This window comes from Notothenia rossii (genome assembly GCF_949606895.1).
Source record: "Notothenia rossii genome assembly, chromosome: 9".
In the NCBI taxonomy this organism is placed as follows: domain Eukaryota; kingdom Metazoa; phylum Chordata; class Actinopteri; order Perciformes; family Nototheniidae; genus Notothenia; species Notothenia rossii.
The window spans coordinates 16,259,405-16,279,639 of NC_136907.1; the positions used below are offsets into that span (position 1 = coordinate 16,259,405).

Below are 20,235 nucleotides of genomic sequence, written 5' to 3' on the forward strand. Positions count from 1 at the left end.
GCAACAGTCGGCGTCGGCGACTTCTCAGGTGACTGGCCGGTGTATCTGGGCCTTAACACACTATCATTTTGTTCTGAGGGATTCTTTCTATTATATCTTTCTATTATACTACAAAAGACTTGGACTTCACTGGAAATGAAACAATTAGAGGATTTATCAGTCAGAAGTTTAGAGCCTTTTAGAGGGAACTTACTAAACTAGTTACACCTTACACAACCAATTTTCACACACACACACACACACACACACACACACACACACACACACACACACACACACACACTGTCAGCTGTTTCAGATGAGGTCCTCTTAATTTGTGTAACTGGAGCTGCTTTATCAGTTTCAGGCTTGTGTCTGGGCTCTGTGATAGTGGCACATCCCTCTGTGCTCAGGGTGTGGACCGCTTGCATCAAGGATGTGTCCACTTAGTGATGTGACCAAGCCCTTAGTAGCAAAATATCTCATCATGGATCTCGTGGTACTTAATTTTACAACAAATTTAAATAAAGTAGCGAAAGAGTAATTGTTCACCAAATAAAAGTAGCTGTAGCTTGATGTCTCATGTCTCTTTTCATGGAAATTAGTATTACTGATAGAAAAAGTGAATTTTGTGTTCCATCTTTAACATTTAACATCATGAAGTTAATGAAGCCAAAGAAGACAAGATGTTATAAAAAAAAATCCAACAGGAGAAAAAACATTATGGTTTGATCTCTGAGAGTTTCTGTTTTCCTCTAAACCAGTTTTTTCTGAAATTGTGTTTTTAATCGGTCCAAGCGGCTGAAGTGACAAACTTTTTTTCAAGGACAGTGTATAGCTTGCTTTCGATGTACCGCGCTGCTCCAAGCGTTAGCACGTGTCTCCACTGAGGCCTCACTGTCGTGAAAAATGTGAACCTGCACTGGCCTGATCGATTCTATTGGCTGAAACGACCTGTGAAGACCTCCTGCCCCAAATAAAGCTTTGTCTTTTGCAAAGTTCAATTGTTTACACTCTCCAATATCAACTTTAGTTTACTTTCTACATGCAAACCAGCAGAAGGCTTTAAATGTGAGGAAGCAACAAGACATTCATGTTTTTCAAAGTTTACAGAACTTTGTTAGAGTTGTTCTGCAAAACAAGATATGGACGTAGCTATTCTTAAGATAAACATTAACATTGTGTTGGCGTGGCTTGGAAGAGTCACAGATACCCACCCAAAAATTTGCATTTTCTTTTAAATTACAAAGCGTAATATAAGCTGTACGTTGTAACTTGGTGTACACAGGGAGACCCCTCCCAGCCTCTCACCTTTGTCTTTGGAGTGTGTGTGTCTTTGTGGAACGGAGGCAGTTTACCCGCGTATGCTCTGTCGTTTCCTCCATATTTGGTTCTTGCAGAGGCTTCCCTCCTCTGACGTTGCTGTGTTTTAACACCATCAGACTAAAAGTGGCTAAACATTAAAGTTTTACTGTGATTAAACTTAAGATTTGGAGTGTGAGAACACCCTTATAATGAGGACTATTATGCATTCTCATCCAGTTTCTCTTTCCCTGTAATGTGGGAAAAAAGATATGTCATCTAGGGATGTCCTAGTTGCCTTTTGGGAACTGTATTTGTCCCGTTTCAAATATGTTCTCATATCTTTAATTTAAAAGACACATTTTGTTTGAAATATGTGTGCTTACAATTTTATTTAAATGATGTTAGACCCTGGCTTCTGTGAATGATTTGTTTATCAAACATTTGAGGAAAGTCTCAGATTGCTGCCTCTCACATAATTAATTACCACAGTTACCTGAAAATCCCAAAATGAAGACAATCTCGTCAATTTAAATAGCCTACAAAAAGACCCAGCATCTGGCTGAGAGCCGGTTCTGTTTCCCAACACTAGCACTGTGTTTATCTAAGCCTGCAGAGCCGACGTGGCTTAAGGTTTATTTATAGGCTTCAGCAGCGAGACCCGGGGGGGGGGGGGGTCTTGGGAGCAGGTATTGTCACTGTGTGGTGCAGCACCCATGGGAATATGTTTTTGAGTTCCACCTGAGAAGTGTGTGCAATGTGCTGAGTTTTTTAAGAAAAAAAAAGGGGGCTGTTTCTGTTAAAGAGTGATGAAATTGGAGATAACAGTAAATGTAGAAGTCTGACTTACAGCATTTGTTAAACAAGCTGAGGTAGTTTGCAGCGGCAGTGAAGTATTTGATGTACAAAGTTATCTCAGTGAGCCTGCAACATAAGTATAAGCGAAACCGATGGAGAGGTAATAGTTAATGCAAACTGGATAAGGATTAGGGAAGGTTAATGTTAGCGTCAGGCGTGTACCACAGGCTGCCACAACTGTCTCTGAGTGCTGTGAAGAAACATGTGGAGAATTAACAAAGAGAAGAGCGAAAGATGAAGGGAGGAACTGACAGGAGGAGAGAGGTGATCGAGTTGAGTGTAATAGTAGAGACACAAAGAAGCCAGTACCTACTAATGTGTGTTGGGTAAACTAATGATTTGGAAAATGTAGGTAAGGATGAATAAATGTTTTTTATATACATTGCGTGTTTTGCCAAATAAACTACTTGTATACAAATCACCATACATTTCAATTATAGGCAAGTTAAGTACATTTTCATTGCTTGTCTATGTGTTTGATTTGCACTCTTGTAACTGTGTTGGTGTTTAAACTCTGCTGCTGCAGTGTGTCGGATCATATTTCAGGTACATCTGATCCAGCTCAATCCTGCCAATTGTTTCGTTAATTCACCATTTCAATGGAGTGATACAGTTATGTGTCAATGTACTTGTTGTGTATCAATGCAACCACCTTTTTGTTTGGTTGGAGGTCTTTCTATACTTTCCTTGATTCTGATCATTTATTTTCTGTTGAGGCTAATAGGTGATACATAAGGAACATTTCTCCTCCCTGATGATGCAAACATGGCAATATCAAAAGTGCTCCTGCCCTTGCCTCCACATATGACTCCTACATTTTTACTCCTTTTTATGTTATGATATTCAGTCATATGTTTCTGTAACAGACATGCATGGCGTGTCCTTGAGTTGTGTTAAATATAACCCTTATCAGCTCTCACACAATTCTTAGATAACACCCATAGTTTGGTTTTCCTTCTGCCAAATGATCATGGTGTAATATAGATTTGCATGGATCCAAATGTCAATCAAATTCTGATCATTTGCTAATTTTACTGTAATAAATGTAAAGACCTAACATTGATAATTGCAAACAAACAGGATTTTCTTGGCAGTGTGAATGAATACAGTGCACAGGTTAAAGCAGGGTGCGATCAGTCACGACCACCTCGCTACTTAGGTGCTTGCCACAGAAGGACGATAACTGTCGTATCTGCTACAGTTCTCTACCAGATAGACGGTTCGCCCACACGAGGCCGACACGGAAACGCAGAAAACGATAACTATAATGGGTCCCTAGGTGGGTAGATCTGCAAACGAAGCGCTCTGGGGTGGGAAACGGCTCCGTGTTTACGCCTATACCAGTCACCACTAACTGGCGGCCCGCGGGCTACATCCGGCCCGCCAGACATTCTCCTCCGGCCCGTACGACGGGGTTGACTGTGGCGTTGACGGAGTGGTTAGTGTGTTCGCCCCCAACCCATTTTTTTTTCAATAACAACGTCTCGTGAGTAATGTGCAGTACCGGAGTCCAACAGAGAGGCAGCAGCTGCGGGTCAGTAGACTGCGTACTACGAAACCTTCCCTGCCTTGAAGAAGAATTGATCTTTCGTTGTGAATAGGCTGGTTAATGTGCTCCGCACCACAGCAGTAGCCCCGCTGCGACAGAGTCCAACAGAGAGGCAGGACTTGCGGTACAGTAGCCTAGAAGCAGGGTTGGGTTGTAACGGAATACATGTAACGGCTCTACGTAATAAGAATACAAAAATCAAGTAGGCTAACTATTCAGCTGGCGTTACATTTGAAAAACGAGTAATCTCATTACAGTTACTTTCGTAAACCTGAAGTGAATGCATTTTGGAATACTTATTGGAATTATTGGTGGAAAAGTTTCCTAACAAAATGTAATATTCATTAACGGCAGAACTGTGTGCACACTGCACAGCGCTGCAGCATGTCTGTAAGCGAGAGAGAGATGAAGCTTGTCTGTGAGACCCCGCCCCCGCACGCAGATGAGAGATCTCTTTTAAAATATATTGAAAGTTAGAAACGGAGATGGTTAGATACAATGTGCAAGATAACGTTTATGTAGAATTTCTTTATTGTCAAAATGATGACATTTTATAACGGGATAAAATGTAGGTGAATGGCCTGCTGAATGCATGGGGCAAGTGACTGGAACAAGTTTTAAAAGTTATTACATCATTTCAGATAATAATGATTAATTCTATTTAGGGGCGCCTTTCAAAGCACCCAAGGACACCTTACAACTCATAAGATATTCTCAGGAAAGGTTTTGAGACGGTACAAAGAATGCAGTCCGGGTGATGTTTTTTATGTGGGGTGCAGATGAGAGGGAGCTGTCCAGAATGACACCAAGATGTTGTGTTTGAGTTCTTGATGAGCCATTAAAACAGTAAAACAAGTGTCTCCTGTTCACCAAAACATACCCATCTGTTATGGAAAAAGAAAGTATTCCAAAAGTATTCTATAAGTAATCTGAATATGTTTTTTAAGACACGTAACTGTATTCTGATTACTTTCAGAGCCATGTAATCAGTAATTGATTACATTTACAAAGTAACCCTCCCAACCCCTTCTCCCCCCTCAAAATTCTGGGCTCTATAAAATCGCTGGCCCGCGATAGTGTCTATTGGATACATTTTGTCCCTTGGACAAATGTAGTTGGTGATCCCTGGCCTATACGATAATGTCCTGATAACAATGACGCAATAGCCCCGCCTCCCTCTCCCCACCTCTCCTGCTAAGAGATCAGCTGCTGGGCTGTCAGAAGAGGGGGAGGAAAAGAGAGGCTGCGTTTTTTATTATTATATTATTATATAGTCGTTATTCATTTGTTTTAAAGAATGACTTACAAAGAACTGCTAACAGAGCACGTACTAATAAAGGACTGGCTTATCTATAGCCAGTTGAGTAGCACTTGAAATGTTTGGCTCTATGAAACCTGATGTTCTTATATGATTCTTTTCTTCAAGGTTGTATCTTCCTTGTCGAATGTACTTACTGTAAGTCGCTTTGGATAAAAGCGTCAGCTTAATTTAATGTAATGTTAAAGCTCAATAAATAACAAAGAAGACCTTTGACCGGCACTTTTCTAATTTTTACATTCATTTAGCCCCTGTTTTCCTTTTAAAACTGTCGAAAATAATAAGATGAGGGCTGACAAAAATGCAAATATAATAGTTTGCTTGCAACATTTCCTGGAATTTAAATTCCTGGCAAAGAGGAAGACTTCACAGAAGAAGGTCTTTTCTGAATTCACTGCTGAATATGACTTTATTTGGAGCAGCCACTTGTAGTGGGGCAGACATCTTGGCCCTGGGAGGCTCTACTTTGACCTTAAACCATCATCTGATACCAGAGGTGGGACCAAGTCATTGTTTTGCAAGTCCGAGTCAAGTCTCATGTCTTTGCTGGGAAAGTAATGTGTTTTTTTCTATTTTAAGAGGGATCAGTAAGGTAAGGCTACTGTGACGGTTTGATTCAGAATGAGTTTAATGTATAAGATCCCTGATGTCGAGGTGACCAGAATGTTTATTTCCACTGTGTACAACATGCAGACCCGGTTCCAGAACAAAATGAGTCAGCGTGCATCCGAGATGGGAGAGGGTGCAGTAGTAAAGTGCTATTTTTATAAGTGGGGAGTGGACCCAACACCCTCTAGGGGGGGCCTCACCTCCTCTAGGGGCCCTGCCAGCATGGATTCTCAGCAAGAGTAGGAGCGGGTTAAGATTCTGCTCTCCCCGACGGGAGTCTGCTCTTCTAGCGGCATCTCGTGATCGGCGTGTTGGAGACCTCTGAATTAAATTAAATGATCAAGTCACCTAATGTCAGAAGGCTCAAGTCCAAGTAAATTCCAGAGTAATTGGTGTTCAAGTCCAAGTCGAGTCGCAAGTGTTTTTGTGATTTTGTCGAGTCGCAAGTCATGAAATTGGTGACTCGAGGCCAAGTCATGTGACTCGAGTCCACACCTCTGTCTGATACTATCTGATGCACTGAGCAGAGGCATACTTGCCGTCAGTAGGGGGGAATCGTGGTGAAAGACTCAATTTAGAGTAGGGGTGCAACAACTAATCGACTTAATCGATTAAAATCGATTACCAAATTAGTTGGCAACTAATTCAGTCGTCGATTCGTTGGTGACGTCATCACATGTGTTCTACACCCCGTTAAGCTCCAACGTTATCGCTCTTTTGTATGGGTACAGGAGACATTTAAAAACATATGTCATATGTATTATTGCTACATAAACATTATATCGCAGTCTTAGTGTCGCCAACTCAGTTTCTAATATGCAATATGACTACAAAATGCGTCTATAATGTATTTTCGATCTTCCGAATTCAGACGAGCGATCTCTCCCCCGCCTGCTTGCGAGGGGGCGGGGCAGTTTACACACACACGCAGGAGATGGCGGAGAGAACGCGCTCCGAGGTGTGGTTAAACTTTATCCGTCTCGATGTGGACAATGCTCGTTACCAAAATTGCAATAACAGTTTATCATATAAAGGCGGTAAAACGAGCAATTTGTCTAAACATTTAGCAAAAGTGCACCACATTCAGACGGAGAAATGCACCGGGTTCGGCTGTCTTTCTAGTAGCTCTGTAGCCCCTTCCAAGAGTAACCTTTCCACGTCAGGTGTTATGTATGCTAGCAGCAACACGCAGAGTTAACTCAGTTATAAAAACATAGGTTAATGATTAGAGGTAACTGAATTAGTTATTTTGTTAAAGTTTCAGCTATTCTGTTTCCAGTTCTGTCATCACATTATTTAATATGATTTGTTAAAACATTGTTGTTTCTTTTGATGTGAAATATTATGCATTTAATTAAAATAAAAAGCAATGTTAGTTTTGTTCACAATTTGTTGAGTTAGTTTACCTTATTTCTTGTCAAAAGAACCGTTAATACTATCGTTGAAAGGACCGGATCGATAAGCAGTATTGATATAAGTAGTAGTACAGTTAAAACCTTAACGATCCGAATAATCGATTAATCGTTTCATTAATCGATAGATTAATCGATTATCAAATTAGTCGTTTGTTGCAGCCCTAATTTAGAGTCCCGAGTCACTTTCAATGCATGGCTCATGGTCTGTCGTGTTCTGTTAGTTCAAGAAGTGGTTTTAAAGCAACTATAGCACATTTGATGTTATGTTAACAGCTTTAATGACAATAACAAATATTTAGACTCTAAAATGTTATCTAATACAGACAGGCTGCAACTTTGTGTTTTGATCACTTTTAACACATAATACCTACAATTCAGGGGGTTTTCTTGAAAGGGGATATTCAGACTTTAAATGCTTGTCTAATATAAAATTATAGTTACATTGAAATGAGTTAAACACTTTATGTGAAGGTAATACATCACATGGTATAGTTCTTTGCCAAGTCAGCCACTGTCAAAGAAAGGTGTCAGAAGAAATCTGAGGTAATATCTGATGGTCACACTGTAAGTCTGCCACACAGTGTGTGTGTTTGCCTATAAAACATGCTCTGTCATGCTCTCTAAGCAGCATCAGTGTGATGTTAGAGACGCTCAGACTACTGTTGTTCGCACTTTCTGTTGAAACTAAGCAGATAAGTGCGGATAAATACTTGAGGAATTTGTGCTTATCCCTCAACCTAACTTAGAGACAGAGTTTTTGCACAGGCAAAAGCTTTTTCAATTAGTTTTTCTATTAAATATCTGTTTACGTGACCCAGATATTGCTTTATATTTGCACTGTGTTACTAACTCCCTTTTCAAGAGGGTTATGCGTTGCTGGACACATGCCTGATCAGCTTTTTAATGTAATACTGGTTGGTCACAGGCCAGTGTAAGTCACAATACTTATAGTACTATTTGAGTAATCATATATTTACCTCTGGCGCGGAAGTTATTTATTCTGTCTTGTTTGTTGAGACCTGGTTACACAAGAGCTAATAAATGAATATCTAGATAATTACTGTATTTAGCCGTAACTAATACATTTGTCGTAGCTGATACTAACCCAAGTGGTTTAATGGTTTATCTAAATCCAACTGATGAAATGGTCACATGAACAGAAAAATGTCTAAACCCTAGTTGTGGCTGGAGGTCAGGGGTCGGCTAATGCCCCAGGGTTACTGCTCATAAAACACAAGAAGACATTATGCCTTAGACTTGATCCACCATTAGAAAACAGGATCCTGATTCTGTTTTGAGTCCAATTGAGAAAGTCTTAGATTTGTTGATGGTGATCATTGATTTGAGTCTGGATGTTGGTGACACTTGATATCGCCAGCCATAATTAGAATTTAGCTATTGTAACTTCTTATCATAAAGAAGTTGAGCTACACAAAGTAGGGCTGCACGATATTGAAAAAAACCGACATCGCGATTTCCCCCCCCCCGCCCCCCCTGCGATATATATTGCTCTTTTTAAAACTATATTTAACCGGATGAAGGTATTGTCCTCCTGTGCCTCGCTCATTTTTTACCGTGTTTTGATGGTCTGCAAACTAGCGGGGCGGGGCCTGCTGTGATCTGATCAAGAATGATTGTGATTGGTGGTTTGAAAATATTTTGCACACTTATTCCACTTATTCCTAGTGTGCCACTGGTTAAGGTGCCGAGGTCAAGTAAGCTAATTTCCGATAATGAAATGCGTCACATTTTGGCAAAAGTCTGATAAATTGCCTTACGGGAGATAACTCATCGTAGAAATGTAGAAAGTGTGTTTACCAGACGTTGTGTAACCCACTCCTCATCTGACATAATTTGACCTGCTGGGCTTCTGTATATGTTGTTGCTTACGTATGGGCATAGATTCACAATATAGTGGTATAGCGCTGAAAACTGTAGCTAAATTTAACAATAGACAGCAGATATAAATGAAGTCGCTGCTATACTGCTTTTATGCAGGGAGGTAACATTTTTTAAGCATTTCATATTATTGTTGTACTTGAAAGTCATTAGACTCGGTTTCATCAAGCTTGAGTAAAAGCAAATATACAGCCAATATTTAGAAAAAGGAATAAAATGAATCTAATAAAAACCCAGATTAATGAGCAGAAATTATTCAACCTAAGTGTTGTTTAGTGCAGCTCTGTGCGGATGGTAAAAACCTTTTTAGAGCCTTATTTCCCTGTGCTTCTGTACAGTTAAGTGTTTCTTTCAGCCTAACATAGCTCTGTGTGGTTGTACAGTCATGCTCTCTGCAGACGAGAGTAGGCCTCCCTCACTGGCCCCAGGATTTCACTGGACCTTTAACTCTTAAACCACAGAACATTTCTGACTACAGTCCTCATGTGTTGAGTTAACAATACGCTGGTTTTGCTTCCTTTAGAGAAGTACTTGTCAAAGCCAATCAAGACATTCAGGTTCTCTGTCAGTATCTCCTGTCCAGGCCTTTTGTTATTGATAAACCTTCTTCTCTCAGGAATGGGGAGAATTGTTATAACCCAATGATGAAGAAACTCTGACACGTGAACACACTGCAGCAAACATATATAAAGAAAGTTCTGTGTCTTGTGCAAACACAAAAATAGTCGCAGGAACAATTTGAACTCTGCATATCACACGGCTCATACGTAACATTTCATTAGTGTAAGCTATCATTGTTCCCTCTAGATCTAAACTATTCTGTGTATCATGGAAACCTGCAACAGTTATCTCTATTTCAATGAATATAATGATGCATTCCCAGATACATCAGTGCAGGATATTTTAATTTCATTCGTTTGCTCATTTCCTGCGTTATAGGTTGAACTTTGTTGTATGCAGGGCCCGAACCAATCAAATTTGATTCTACTGCAAGTACATTATTAAGCATTACTTTTAATTATTACTTGGTTTTAGTTCCCCAGATGTCACAGTGCATTATTGTCTGTGTCTGACATGATGGTAAACTGAATAGTTTTAACTTTTGTATTATTATTCAGGAAGAAAAAGACATAAGAAGATTCTACAGACCGAGAGAAAGGGTTTCCATTAGGGTTTTATTGACAACGATGGATCAAGCAATGGAGAAAATAAAACTATTCTCAGTTAAATTCTCATTTATTCTGAAGGTTTTTCTGTTTCAACACAAATTGAAATTATTTAAAGAAGTATCTCAGTTCAGTGTTTCATATTTATTATTCAATACACTGGTTTATTGTTCAGTCCCATAGGTTCCTGTTTTGCTACACAGATGTTATCCTGGGCTCCTGAATACATACACATGTTTGTAATGAAACCGTGGTTCTGCTCTGTGTTGTTAGTGATAGTTAGTAGTCCGCCAAAGGCCTTCATTCCTCTCTCGCTCTCTCTCTCGTTCTCGCTCTCGCTCTCGTTCTCTCTCTCGCTCTCCTTCCCTTGACGTGATCGTCCTTAAGGAGGCTTACTGAGATTTGCTCTCTTGCTCTCGCTGTGAGCTGCTTTCACTCCCTCGTAGTCGGACTGTGGTGAAACTGCAGCCAAAAACAGCTTGAGGCAAGATCTCTGACTTCAGGCCACAAGACAGATTGGCACGATAAAGTGAGCCTAGCTCGTCTTCTGGTATGTCTTTTTGAAGAGTCGTGTCCAGGTACGCCCAGATCTGATCAATCTTCTTTTCAGCTTGAGTTGGGTACTTCAATTTGCTGTGTTGTTTGTTGTCTGTGTGTTTTCTTCCAACTGTTTGGATCTTGCATTATTTGTTGTATTAAGGTTTTGTATTTAGCCTGAGAAAATTAGTAAATGCTACGTCGCTAACAGGGATCCAGTTAATTAAAACGGTAAGAAACGTAAAAGCTGGTACAAGAGTTGGCAATGCAAAAAATATCTGGGTAAACACCCAAAGAAAGGCTATTGATTTATTTTGACGTGTGACTAGAAAACTAGTATCTCTTGTTCTTTTCCTGTTTCCCTCTCCTATCATGTCTGTTGCCAGATGCTCATGTGTTCCTGTATGCAGAGCTGGTTGTAATGTGAACATCGTTGTGTTTTCACAGAGTCTACTGGGCCGGCCAAGGTGGTGAGAGCAGGGAATCCACCCAAAGCCAGACGCGGAGGAAAGGTAATATTCTGTGTGTGTACTGTGGATGCATGTATGTACTGGTGGATATAAACGGTTTAGACATTCTACTCTAAACATTCAGTAATGCTTCATTGAGTGTTAGAAACTCCCAGGTTAATCTTTTGCAAGTCATCAAGACGGCTATAGGATTACAGGTCTTGTGAGAATTAAAAGACTATGTTAATATAACACCATATCTGTTTTAAGTATATATGTTGTAAAGACACAATACAACCTCAAATGGAACATTTTCATTAGCTTAGAGCTTTATCACAGCTCACTGAAGGTATGTTCAGACAGAGTCATGGTATTTATCTGTCAGGCTTCAAGCTGTGTATTAACGCCCCTCCCCACTTCCTGGAATGTAAATGGCCCGGCAGATGAAGCAAATAAAGTCTCCACAAAGTTTTTCATTCACAACTTCCTACCTTGATTGCAAGACTCGCTGCTGTTGTATTTCAGGGTCTTAAACTCCGCCTTCACCACACAGTTTTATGACACACTTGAAAAAGGTGCAGTGTTACAGAAACAAAAGAGAAATATGCAGTAAAGATGAATTTTGACCCTGTATATCTGCTCTGAAGGTCTTGGACAGAGTCACCTCTCTTCATTAACCTGAGCTAACATCTCAGGTTACCTGTGACACGCCTTCTAATACAGCTTTGTTTGTTTTCTTTGTTCATCAGGTTGGAGACTTTGGCGACGCCACCAACTGGCCGACTCCAGGGGAGATTGCAACTAAAGACACGCAGGTGGGTGTTTTTGTTTGTTTGAGAAGTGTTGACTCACAGGTTGGTAGATGTGCATTGTAGAGGAAACACTGATGACATGAGGGTGGTGTCTGTTAGGGACTAAAACCACTCGAATATTTTAATATTTACTGATTGACGGCTAACAATCTCCTAAGCTCATTTTAGATTCTCATTTGTACTTTCTTGATTTTAGTTTTATACACATTTGTTTAAGCAGTGTTAAAGAAGCCTAAAGTCCAATAGTTATGTTGTTATCCTCTGATTGTTGTGCATCTATCAACTTTGAGCCAGCCTGGCCAGGACTTGTGATAGGGAGTCTCTGCCTTAAAGTGAATGGACAATAGGCATCAATATCCATCTCATGTCTGCAGGACACACTTGAGATACGTGATCATAACAAAATCAAATATCATGATACTATTGATCTCCAGCAATGTGATAATGTTGTATATGAGTTGATGCTTTCATACCGAATTAAGTTTAAACTAGTGTTGTGGAGTACTGTCGGGAAGAACTCCTTAAAGATCTTGTCCAACATAAGCGACAACTCAGTGAGGTGTTTAGAAAAAGAAAATCTTAGTGGTTTCTATTCTCAAATTATAATAGTTAGCAACCTTTCAGGGGCGGCTGATGCACTTTGCTGTAGTGGATGTGTGTCTTTTTTGACAATAGGTATTAGTGGTTGTGGCTGTAATTACACAGCAGATAAACGGCACATCCAGACAGAGCAGCCTGCTCCTGCTGGCCCGACTCTGTGTCCTCAGTGCTGCATGTTTATTTTTTTAAGGGTTAGTCACCACCGTGGCAGGGAAACAAATATGTCTGACCTTTAAGCGGGAACCTGCAAAATCAATCCCATTGCAAAAAGACAATCGGTAGTTTGGAAGAGGAGTTGAGAAATTAAGTAGAATCTTAGCCTGAGGGATTATTATGAGCAAATCCTTGCTGATTAAAGAATATAATTGAAATTAATCTTTCATGCTGTCTCACTTAATGTTGATATACTTATTCATTTACCTTTTAGATTTAACTACAATACCATCAGGTCTATTCCACATAGATACTGGGTACAAATATTAGTCTGATTGTTGAATGAAATAAACGCAAACAATTATAATTCAGGAAATAATGTATTGAAGAAACCTATTGTTTATTTGAAAACATAAAATATGCCAGCCATTCCTTTTCTCCGCTTCTCAATTGTGAGGGTTTGTGGCTTTTTATCCAATAATTAACGTGACAACCTTAGGGGTTAGTTGTTCATCAGGCCAAACATTTAAAAATGTCCCTTAAGCCTGTGATGTGGCATATTTTCAATTTTCTAACATTCAAATAAATAAAGAAAAGGATTCAACAGAATAATATTTAATGAAACAATTATTGCAAACTGTTTTCTTCTCATTGCACATGGCCGGCTGTCTAATAGACCCTTGATTTATGTAAGAAAAACTTGAAAAGCTTAAAGCCTTAAACACCTGCCGATATAAGCTCTACTACTGTGTACACACTCAACACACGTCCAACATACTGACCCCCTTCCCTTTATCCCTATTCTCTCCAACCCTACAGCTGTTGTTCCTGTGAGGATGGGTTTAATTTGTGTCGCCTTACAGTAGCAGCAGTAGTCAGTCACTCCTCAGAGCCCCTTTCTATTTCTGATCTCTGGGCTATAGTGTGTCAGCGGGAGATTGACCCCGGTAACCTCCCCTATTTTAGGCAGCTAGTTCTGGATGAACATGAGGGAGAGCTGCTTGTCCCCTTACAGTAAAATGTGGGTCACATAGTTAGAGCCAGGAATAACCGGTGGCTTCGGTGGCAGAAATCATAGGTGGGGAGGGGTTCAGATACGGTGACCGGGGCCTGGGAAGGGATGCCCTTTTTAGGGATCCCCCTTCAATAAACAAGACCTGGATCAGTGGTGGTGCTGCTGCTATTCTTAGGGGCTGGAGTTCACGGTCCACCACGTAACACTTAGAGGTGTCAATCAGCTGCTGAATTCCTCACATTATTCACACTGGGAAATGAACTTTGGTAAGGAGGGGTTTTCGATTAGGTTGTACTTAAGAGTTTTAAAGTTAGACTTGAGATTTTATGCAATAAAATGCATACATTGATTCTGTTAAAAGGTGACCTATCATGCAAAATGCACTTTTGTACGTCTTTTATACATGAATATGTGTCCCCGGTGTTCCAGGGAACTCACCAAGTGTCAGAAAACACAACCCTCTCTATTTTCCTCCATACCCAAATCTCTTAAAAAAGGGGCTGCAACGGATCTGATACAGACTGATCCAGATTTGAACACTTCTGTGACATCACAGAAGTGGCGCTACGGCTATTGGGCCAACTCCACCTATCAGGAGGAGACAGCCACGGACATTGCCGTTCGAAAGCGCTGGAGACGCTGTAGTACATATGCCAGGCCTGTAGATGGTGCTGTTCTCACAGAATCAGCCCATGCAAAGACAGTGTTAAATTGAGCGAAATGAGGAATGGCTAAAATGTACGAAGCCCCCTAGGGGACATGGAGAAGGAAAAAAAATATATATTTTTTTCTTTTTTTTTTGCGGGATCTCACAATACTTTTGCGAGATCTCGCAAAACTTTGTATTTGGCTCAATGTACTTCCTGGTCAGTTCGGCTGCTACGGCAACACAGAAACCACAACAATGGAGTGGTTCATCAATTTTACTTTGAGCTTGGCCTTAAATATAAAGATATAACATCAGTGCTTGGCAACATGGCCGTATCTACCATTGAGGTCACCGAGGTCCGGACCTCGGTCATTTTTTTCGAGCTGTGTATGTATATAACATAGTGCTGGGGGGAAAAGATTATTTTGAAAGCGATTAATCGGGCGATTATTTAATCGATTAGTCGACTAATCTAACGATTATTTTTCTGTTGTTCGATTTATAAAAAACATAATGTATCTCAAATAAATACCAAAAAACATTACTTCATTCATGACAACTGCGCACCAGCTTACGTGCAGCCCTGGCCTGGACATTGCTTGGCTCCGTTAGTTGACATACATTGATACTATAAGCTGACTAACGTTAGTCTAATGTTATGTTTGACTCGTAAACAACCACAACATGAGTTAGCTCTCTGTGCAGTTTGTTCGTTCCGGGTTAGTAGCGGTTAGATAGCAGTGTTCTGCAGACGTAAACTAGCTACCATTCCCATTTACTGCCGATTTCGGGCCGGTGTATCTGGGCCTTTACAGTATAACATTACTGAGGATGGAGGTTTTGCATTCACAGCAAGAAACATGAAAGATGAAAAACTCAATGATCTGTAGGACCAATGACTATTAGGAATTCATCAGTAGCATTAAATGGCACAGATTTTTAAAAGATCGCATATTTATCAAAAGGCCGCTTAATCCCCGCATTTTTTCACACAAAGTTGAGGGGGAAAAAAGTTAACTCGTCTTGACGTGAAGTAGTGATGATGATGACGCGACGTCATCAGCTCGCGCATCACAGAATGTAAACAACACTGTAGAGTGAACGTGTGGAACTCACACGAGAGAGAAAACAACAAGATTAAAAAATCTAATCCATCTCATTTACCGACGAACATTTCTGCTAAAGACCGGGCAAAAAGTGGGGGGAAACTATTCTACACCCCGTGCAACTGTGTGTTGGAGCATAAGAGAAAATCAACGGTGACGACCCACTTTGATTCATTCAAACATTCGAAAATGCTTTCTGCTGCTGCGGACAAGAAAGCCAAACAACGCATGTTCACCGAGGCATCAACCTCCAAAACCCTTTCGAGGGCTACAAGAAACGAAGTGAGTAGCCTACAAGATTGAAGGTGGTCAGATAACGAACGAGTAAATGAAAACAGAATGAGGCGGAGAAGTGTGTGGGGGGTGGGGGGGTGGGGTGCGTGAGATTAAAATAGCCCAATTGCTTTTACAATAAATAAACATTGAATTTGTTTAATTGAATAGTAAAGGGGTTTAACTTTAGTGGCAGGTTGTGTGTGAGAGAGAATAAATAAGACAGCCCAATATTTAAAAAAATTGTTATTCTTTTTCCCCGCATATTTAGCATATTTCGCAACTTTCCGCATATTTCGCAACTTCCCGCAATTTCACCGCATAAAATCACATAAAACCCCCGCGTGTTTAATTGCATAATCAAGGATTTTAGCCCGCATAATCAAGGAATTTAGCCCGCATAATGAAGGATTTTTGCCCGCGTTTTCTGGACGGTCTAATATATCCATCTATTTATCTATAACAATGGTCTTCTTTACAATATAGACAATAGGCATAATTGTAAAACAACATACATCTATTGCAGTTATGATGTCATAATAACATACAATTGTATAAAACACAATTTGCTTACATCTTTGTTCTCTTTTGAGAATCAAAGAAAACTGATTTAAAGTAAAAAAAGAATGCAAACAAACAAGTGAAATGAACTAAATTGCTGAATTGCTTTGAATTCACTGGCAGGAGTGACAAGTGAGGAGGAGCAAAAAGTGAACAACGAGGGAGAGATTGAACAAAGAGTAGAGGACAAAGAGAGTAATGAACAGGACTAAAAAAGATGGAAGAGAGGCTGCAGGTTATGGAAAGGAGAGAGACATTGAAAATGAATGTTGACAATGTTTTGTGATCATTTTAGCCTCTAATGCTTGTCCAGATCATTAATAGTAACAATGAACATTGTCAGCCCACTGAAAAGGTTTGAAATCAATATATTATCCAATTTGTGATCCCCCACAGGACTTAAAAAGCACCTAACTAGATCAGGAAAATCCCAAAAATCGCGGGGGGTATCCCCCGAACCCCCCTAACATATTTGTTATTGCTTGGCAATAGGCACGGGTTTCACACATAGACTGTGTATATAAACGGTTTCACATAAGTGAAGACACCTCAAGAGAACACTCAGAGCGAGGGGACATGCACGTCCCTCTGAGCTGAGTTATTGACAGATTCGAATTTTACAGATCAATAACTCATGAACATAACGTTGTAAAAATACAAACAACATGACTTTACAATCATAGCAAGGTAGACAACGAGCTACAGAGTCGTTTTTATCAGAACAGTTCGATAAGCGCCCTCATCCGAGCAAAACATCAACTGGGTGTCCGCGGGGTCTTAAAAAGTATTAAAAGTTGATAAATCAATTTTGCGAAAATTAAGGCTATTAAAAAGTATTAAATGGCATTTTCCAAAGTATTAAGAAGGTCCACAGCATCGACAACATGAAACACCCTTTTAATTTACTGAAACGACATGTCGGGAAACCCCCTCAAGGCGGCCCCATGCATAGCGCGCCGTAAAATGCTGCTTCTTATTTTAAGTTTCATTGCCTTGCTCCACTCTGTGTGTGTGTGGGGGGGCACTAAACGACTACGGTAACGATAACGGGTCCCAAGGTGGGTAGACCGGCATACGCAACGCCCCGCCTCCCTCTCTCCACGTCTCCTGCTGCTGCTGGGCTGTCAGAAGATGGGGAGGAAAAGAGAGGCAGGCACCGTTTATTAAATATTATTATACAGAGAACAGAGTCGTTCTGACCGGCACTTTTCTAATTTTGTACGGAAGATTTAAACTTTAACGGACATGTTGACCGGTAGAACATTTTTTTAACGGAAACTCTGCCGCACGGTGCACTCGTTCCTTGGAAGAGGTGGAGAGGTGGGTGTTTTTCATCTCCTGGTGGACTACCTGAGAGATATACAGCAGGAGAACACGCCGTCCACCGCAGAGAATAAACAGAAGGGCGACCATGCTCCGGGGTCTTCTTTGCTGCTTTTGGTGTATTTTGTGGCGGCAGCAGCGCCACTTACAGGCCTGGCATATGTACTACAGCGTTTCCAGCATTTCCAGCAGGACTAGTGTGAACGGACACGTTAATGAATCGAATGCGTGTGAACGGAAGACTTTTTTGCGTTTGCGTATGCGTTTTACCGTATGTGTCCTCGTGGGGCCAGGGTCTAAGCCAAACTATATCCGGTCACAGAGATCTGCTATTTTAAAGTAAAGTCAACACATATCAACCCTAAATATAGTCTATATTAAGAACGAGAAAAGTCTTAACAATGTTTTTTGTAAACATAGGACAAATGTGTGAGGGTGATGACGTCAGAGCATCGTCCTATGTGCCAGGGCTTAGCCCCGGACAGCCCCAGCCCAATTTAACCCCTGGGTATTTGTGAGCGAGCGCCTATATGGCATTACCCCGCTGAAGCTCACCAAAGTTTAATATATTTCATAGTTCAAAGTTTTGTCAATTGTTTTGTTTATTGGTCAAATACTGGTTTCTAATGTTTTCTGAGGAGTTTTACTGGAATTAAAGAGCTAAGAGTCTACAGAAGCAAAAAAGCAGCATACTGCATTAAACCTGACCTTCACAGAGAGGTTGAAGTTCATGTGGAGAGGAGGCTTCAGTAGTCTGTCTGCACTCTGTTTAGTTGTGTTATCTTACAATCAATATAGTAAATGTGAGGTAAAGTGTGTCGCCAATGTAACCGGTTAGAACTCGAAGTTGCGATGAGGTCTTAAAATGTATGGAAAGGGTCTTAAAAAAGGTCTTAAAAGGTATTACATTTGACTTCAGGATTCCTGCATATACCCTGATCAATAATTGGTCACAATCTGCAGCTTGAGGAGGGAGAGGAGTGCTTATGGACCGTCTACAAACTGCAACAGGGTTTTATGAGATCTCGCAAAAGTATTGCGAGATATCGCAAAGGTTTTTTTTTTTTTTTGTTCAAATAACTTTTTTCTTCTTCTCCATGTCCCCTAAGGGGCTCTGTAAAAATGCATGATCTGTTTGGTATTTTGAAAAATAAAAAGTATAAATATGCCTTATATAGGTATGGTCCTACACTATATTATTCAAATATAGCATGATAGGTCCACTTTAAATAATTTTCGGCTTGTGGCTGTTCTGCTTTACATTGGTTTGGGTAAGTTAAAATTGGGGTTGGAACATTTGATTAAACAGGTATTTCAAGCTTGAGAAAAGTTGGTCGACGACAAAGCGATTAAATCGGACATATTGTTGTAAGATGGATCGAATTATGAACAGTTTTAGTTGCAACAACACTAACCACCTTTTATCAATTATAATGAGACCGAACAAAAGACACACTTTTCTCAAAGATTTTAATTTACCTAATACTTTTAATCCAACAGTTTTATTTATAGATTTTTCCTCATTGGAATAATTTATTTAGGTTTTTTTCCCCACAGACTTTAAATGCTGCATTGATGTCGGTTCACTAAAGAAACGTTATGTATTTTGCAACAGTTGACTGTTCGCTAAGCCCCACCCAATCACTTAATAACTGTTGCTATGCAGATTTACCACACACAAGTCATTGGACCTATGGAAACAATTTTCTTGTAGACAAAAGATCTATCTTAAATGACAACTGTGAACATTAACTTCATTTAGTTAATTTTATTTTAAATGATTAAAACCAGCTTAGGTTGCCCGGAGAGTTATCCTGAAGACGTGCTGTAGAGATGATGAGCACTCATGTCTCTTCTCTGACAAAAAAAAAATGAAGATAATTTTTCACAACTCTGATCTCAGCATTCAAGCAAACAAAACTAAAAGTCACAAACACTGACCCTGGGCAACGTAGTCTGACTAATTGTAAAGGTCTTAGTAAGGCCTTTTGTAGGCCAGTACAGACATGATATATTGTGTTATTACTGTTATGTAGCTATAAAGCCTCCTAGGATATCAAGTATATCTCATCAGAGCTCTATGCTAAGCTCAATACTAACCACCTTAGAGGTTAGGGGCAACATTAAAAGAACACATTCGCAAAATACAAGTAACAGTTTGAGACAAATCAAATGGGATATTTCCAACATTTTTAATAAGAAGTATTTGCAAAAATCTAAGTTCAGTGCAGACTGCAGTGTTGTGATATTTTCGACCCATTTTGTTGTCTGTTTTGTGTCCAGAGTAAAACAATTGTCACTATAGTTTTGTTTCCTTTTACGGTTGGTCTTTCCGCAGATTTGCTTAGGAGACTGTAACAGAAGTTTCATCAGTGGCTTCCTGTGGCAGAAGGAGGATGAATCAGCATCCCTCTGTTCTTAGCAGTGCCATCAACATTTCCTCAACCCTTACACCACATTTCTTTATTGAGTCATGAAAAACCCCCACACCTGAGCTATAAACACTCTTCTAATCTAATGGCTCATTTCCGTCACTTCACACACCTCTGTCCTCACTAAAAGTAAACTTCTATTATTCCTGTCTGTCCAAAATCTAAAGCAATAAACCACAGTAATGTTTCCTCATCTTCATGTAAGGACACATTAGCCATTTAGCCACTGA

At 40.0% G+C, this 20,235-nt stretch overlaps 1 protein-coding gene across 2 annotated transcripts in view; it reads left to right on the forward strand.

The window, feature by feature from the left end:
• larp1 (La ribonucleoprotein 1, translational regulator) overlaps positions 1-20,235 on the forward strand; it is a 52,714-nt gene that overhangs the window by 7,490 nt on the left and 24,989 nt on the right. For both annotated transcript variants that reach the window (XM_079650275.1, XM_079650276.1), the window contains exons 2-3: positions 11,080-11,144; positions 11,831-11,896. In XM_079650275.1, the coding sequence (XP_079506401.1) occupies positions 11,080-11,144; positions 11,831-11,896 (131 nt within the window). The remainder of the gene's footprint in view (positions 1-11,079; positions 11,145-11,830; positions 11,897-20,235) is intronic.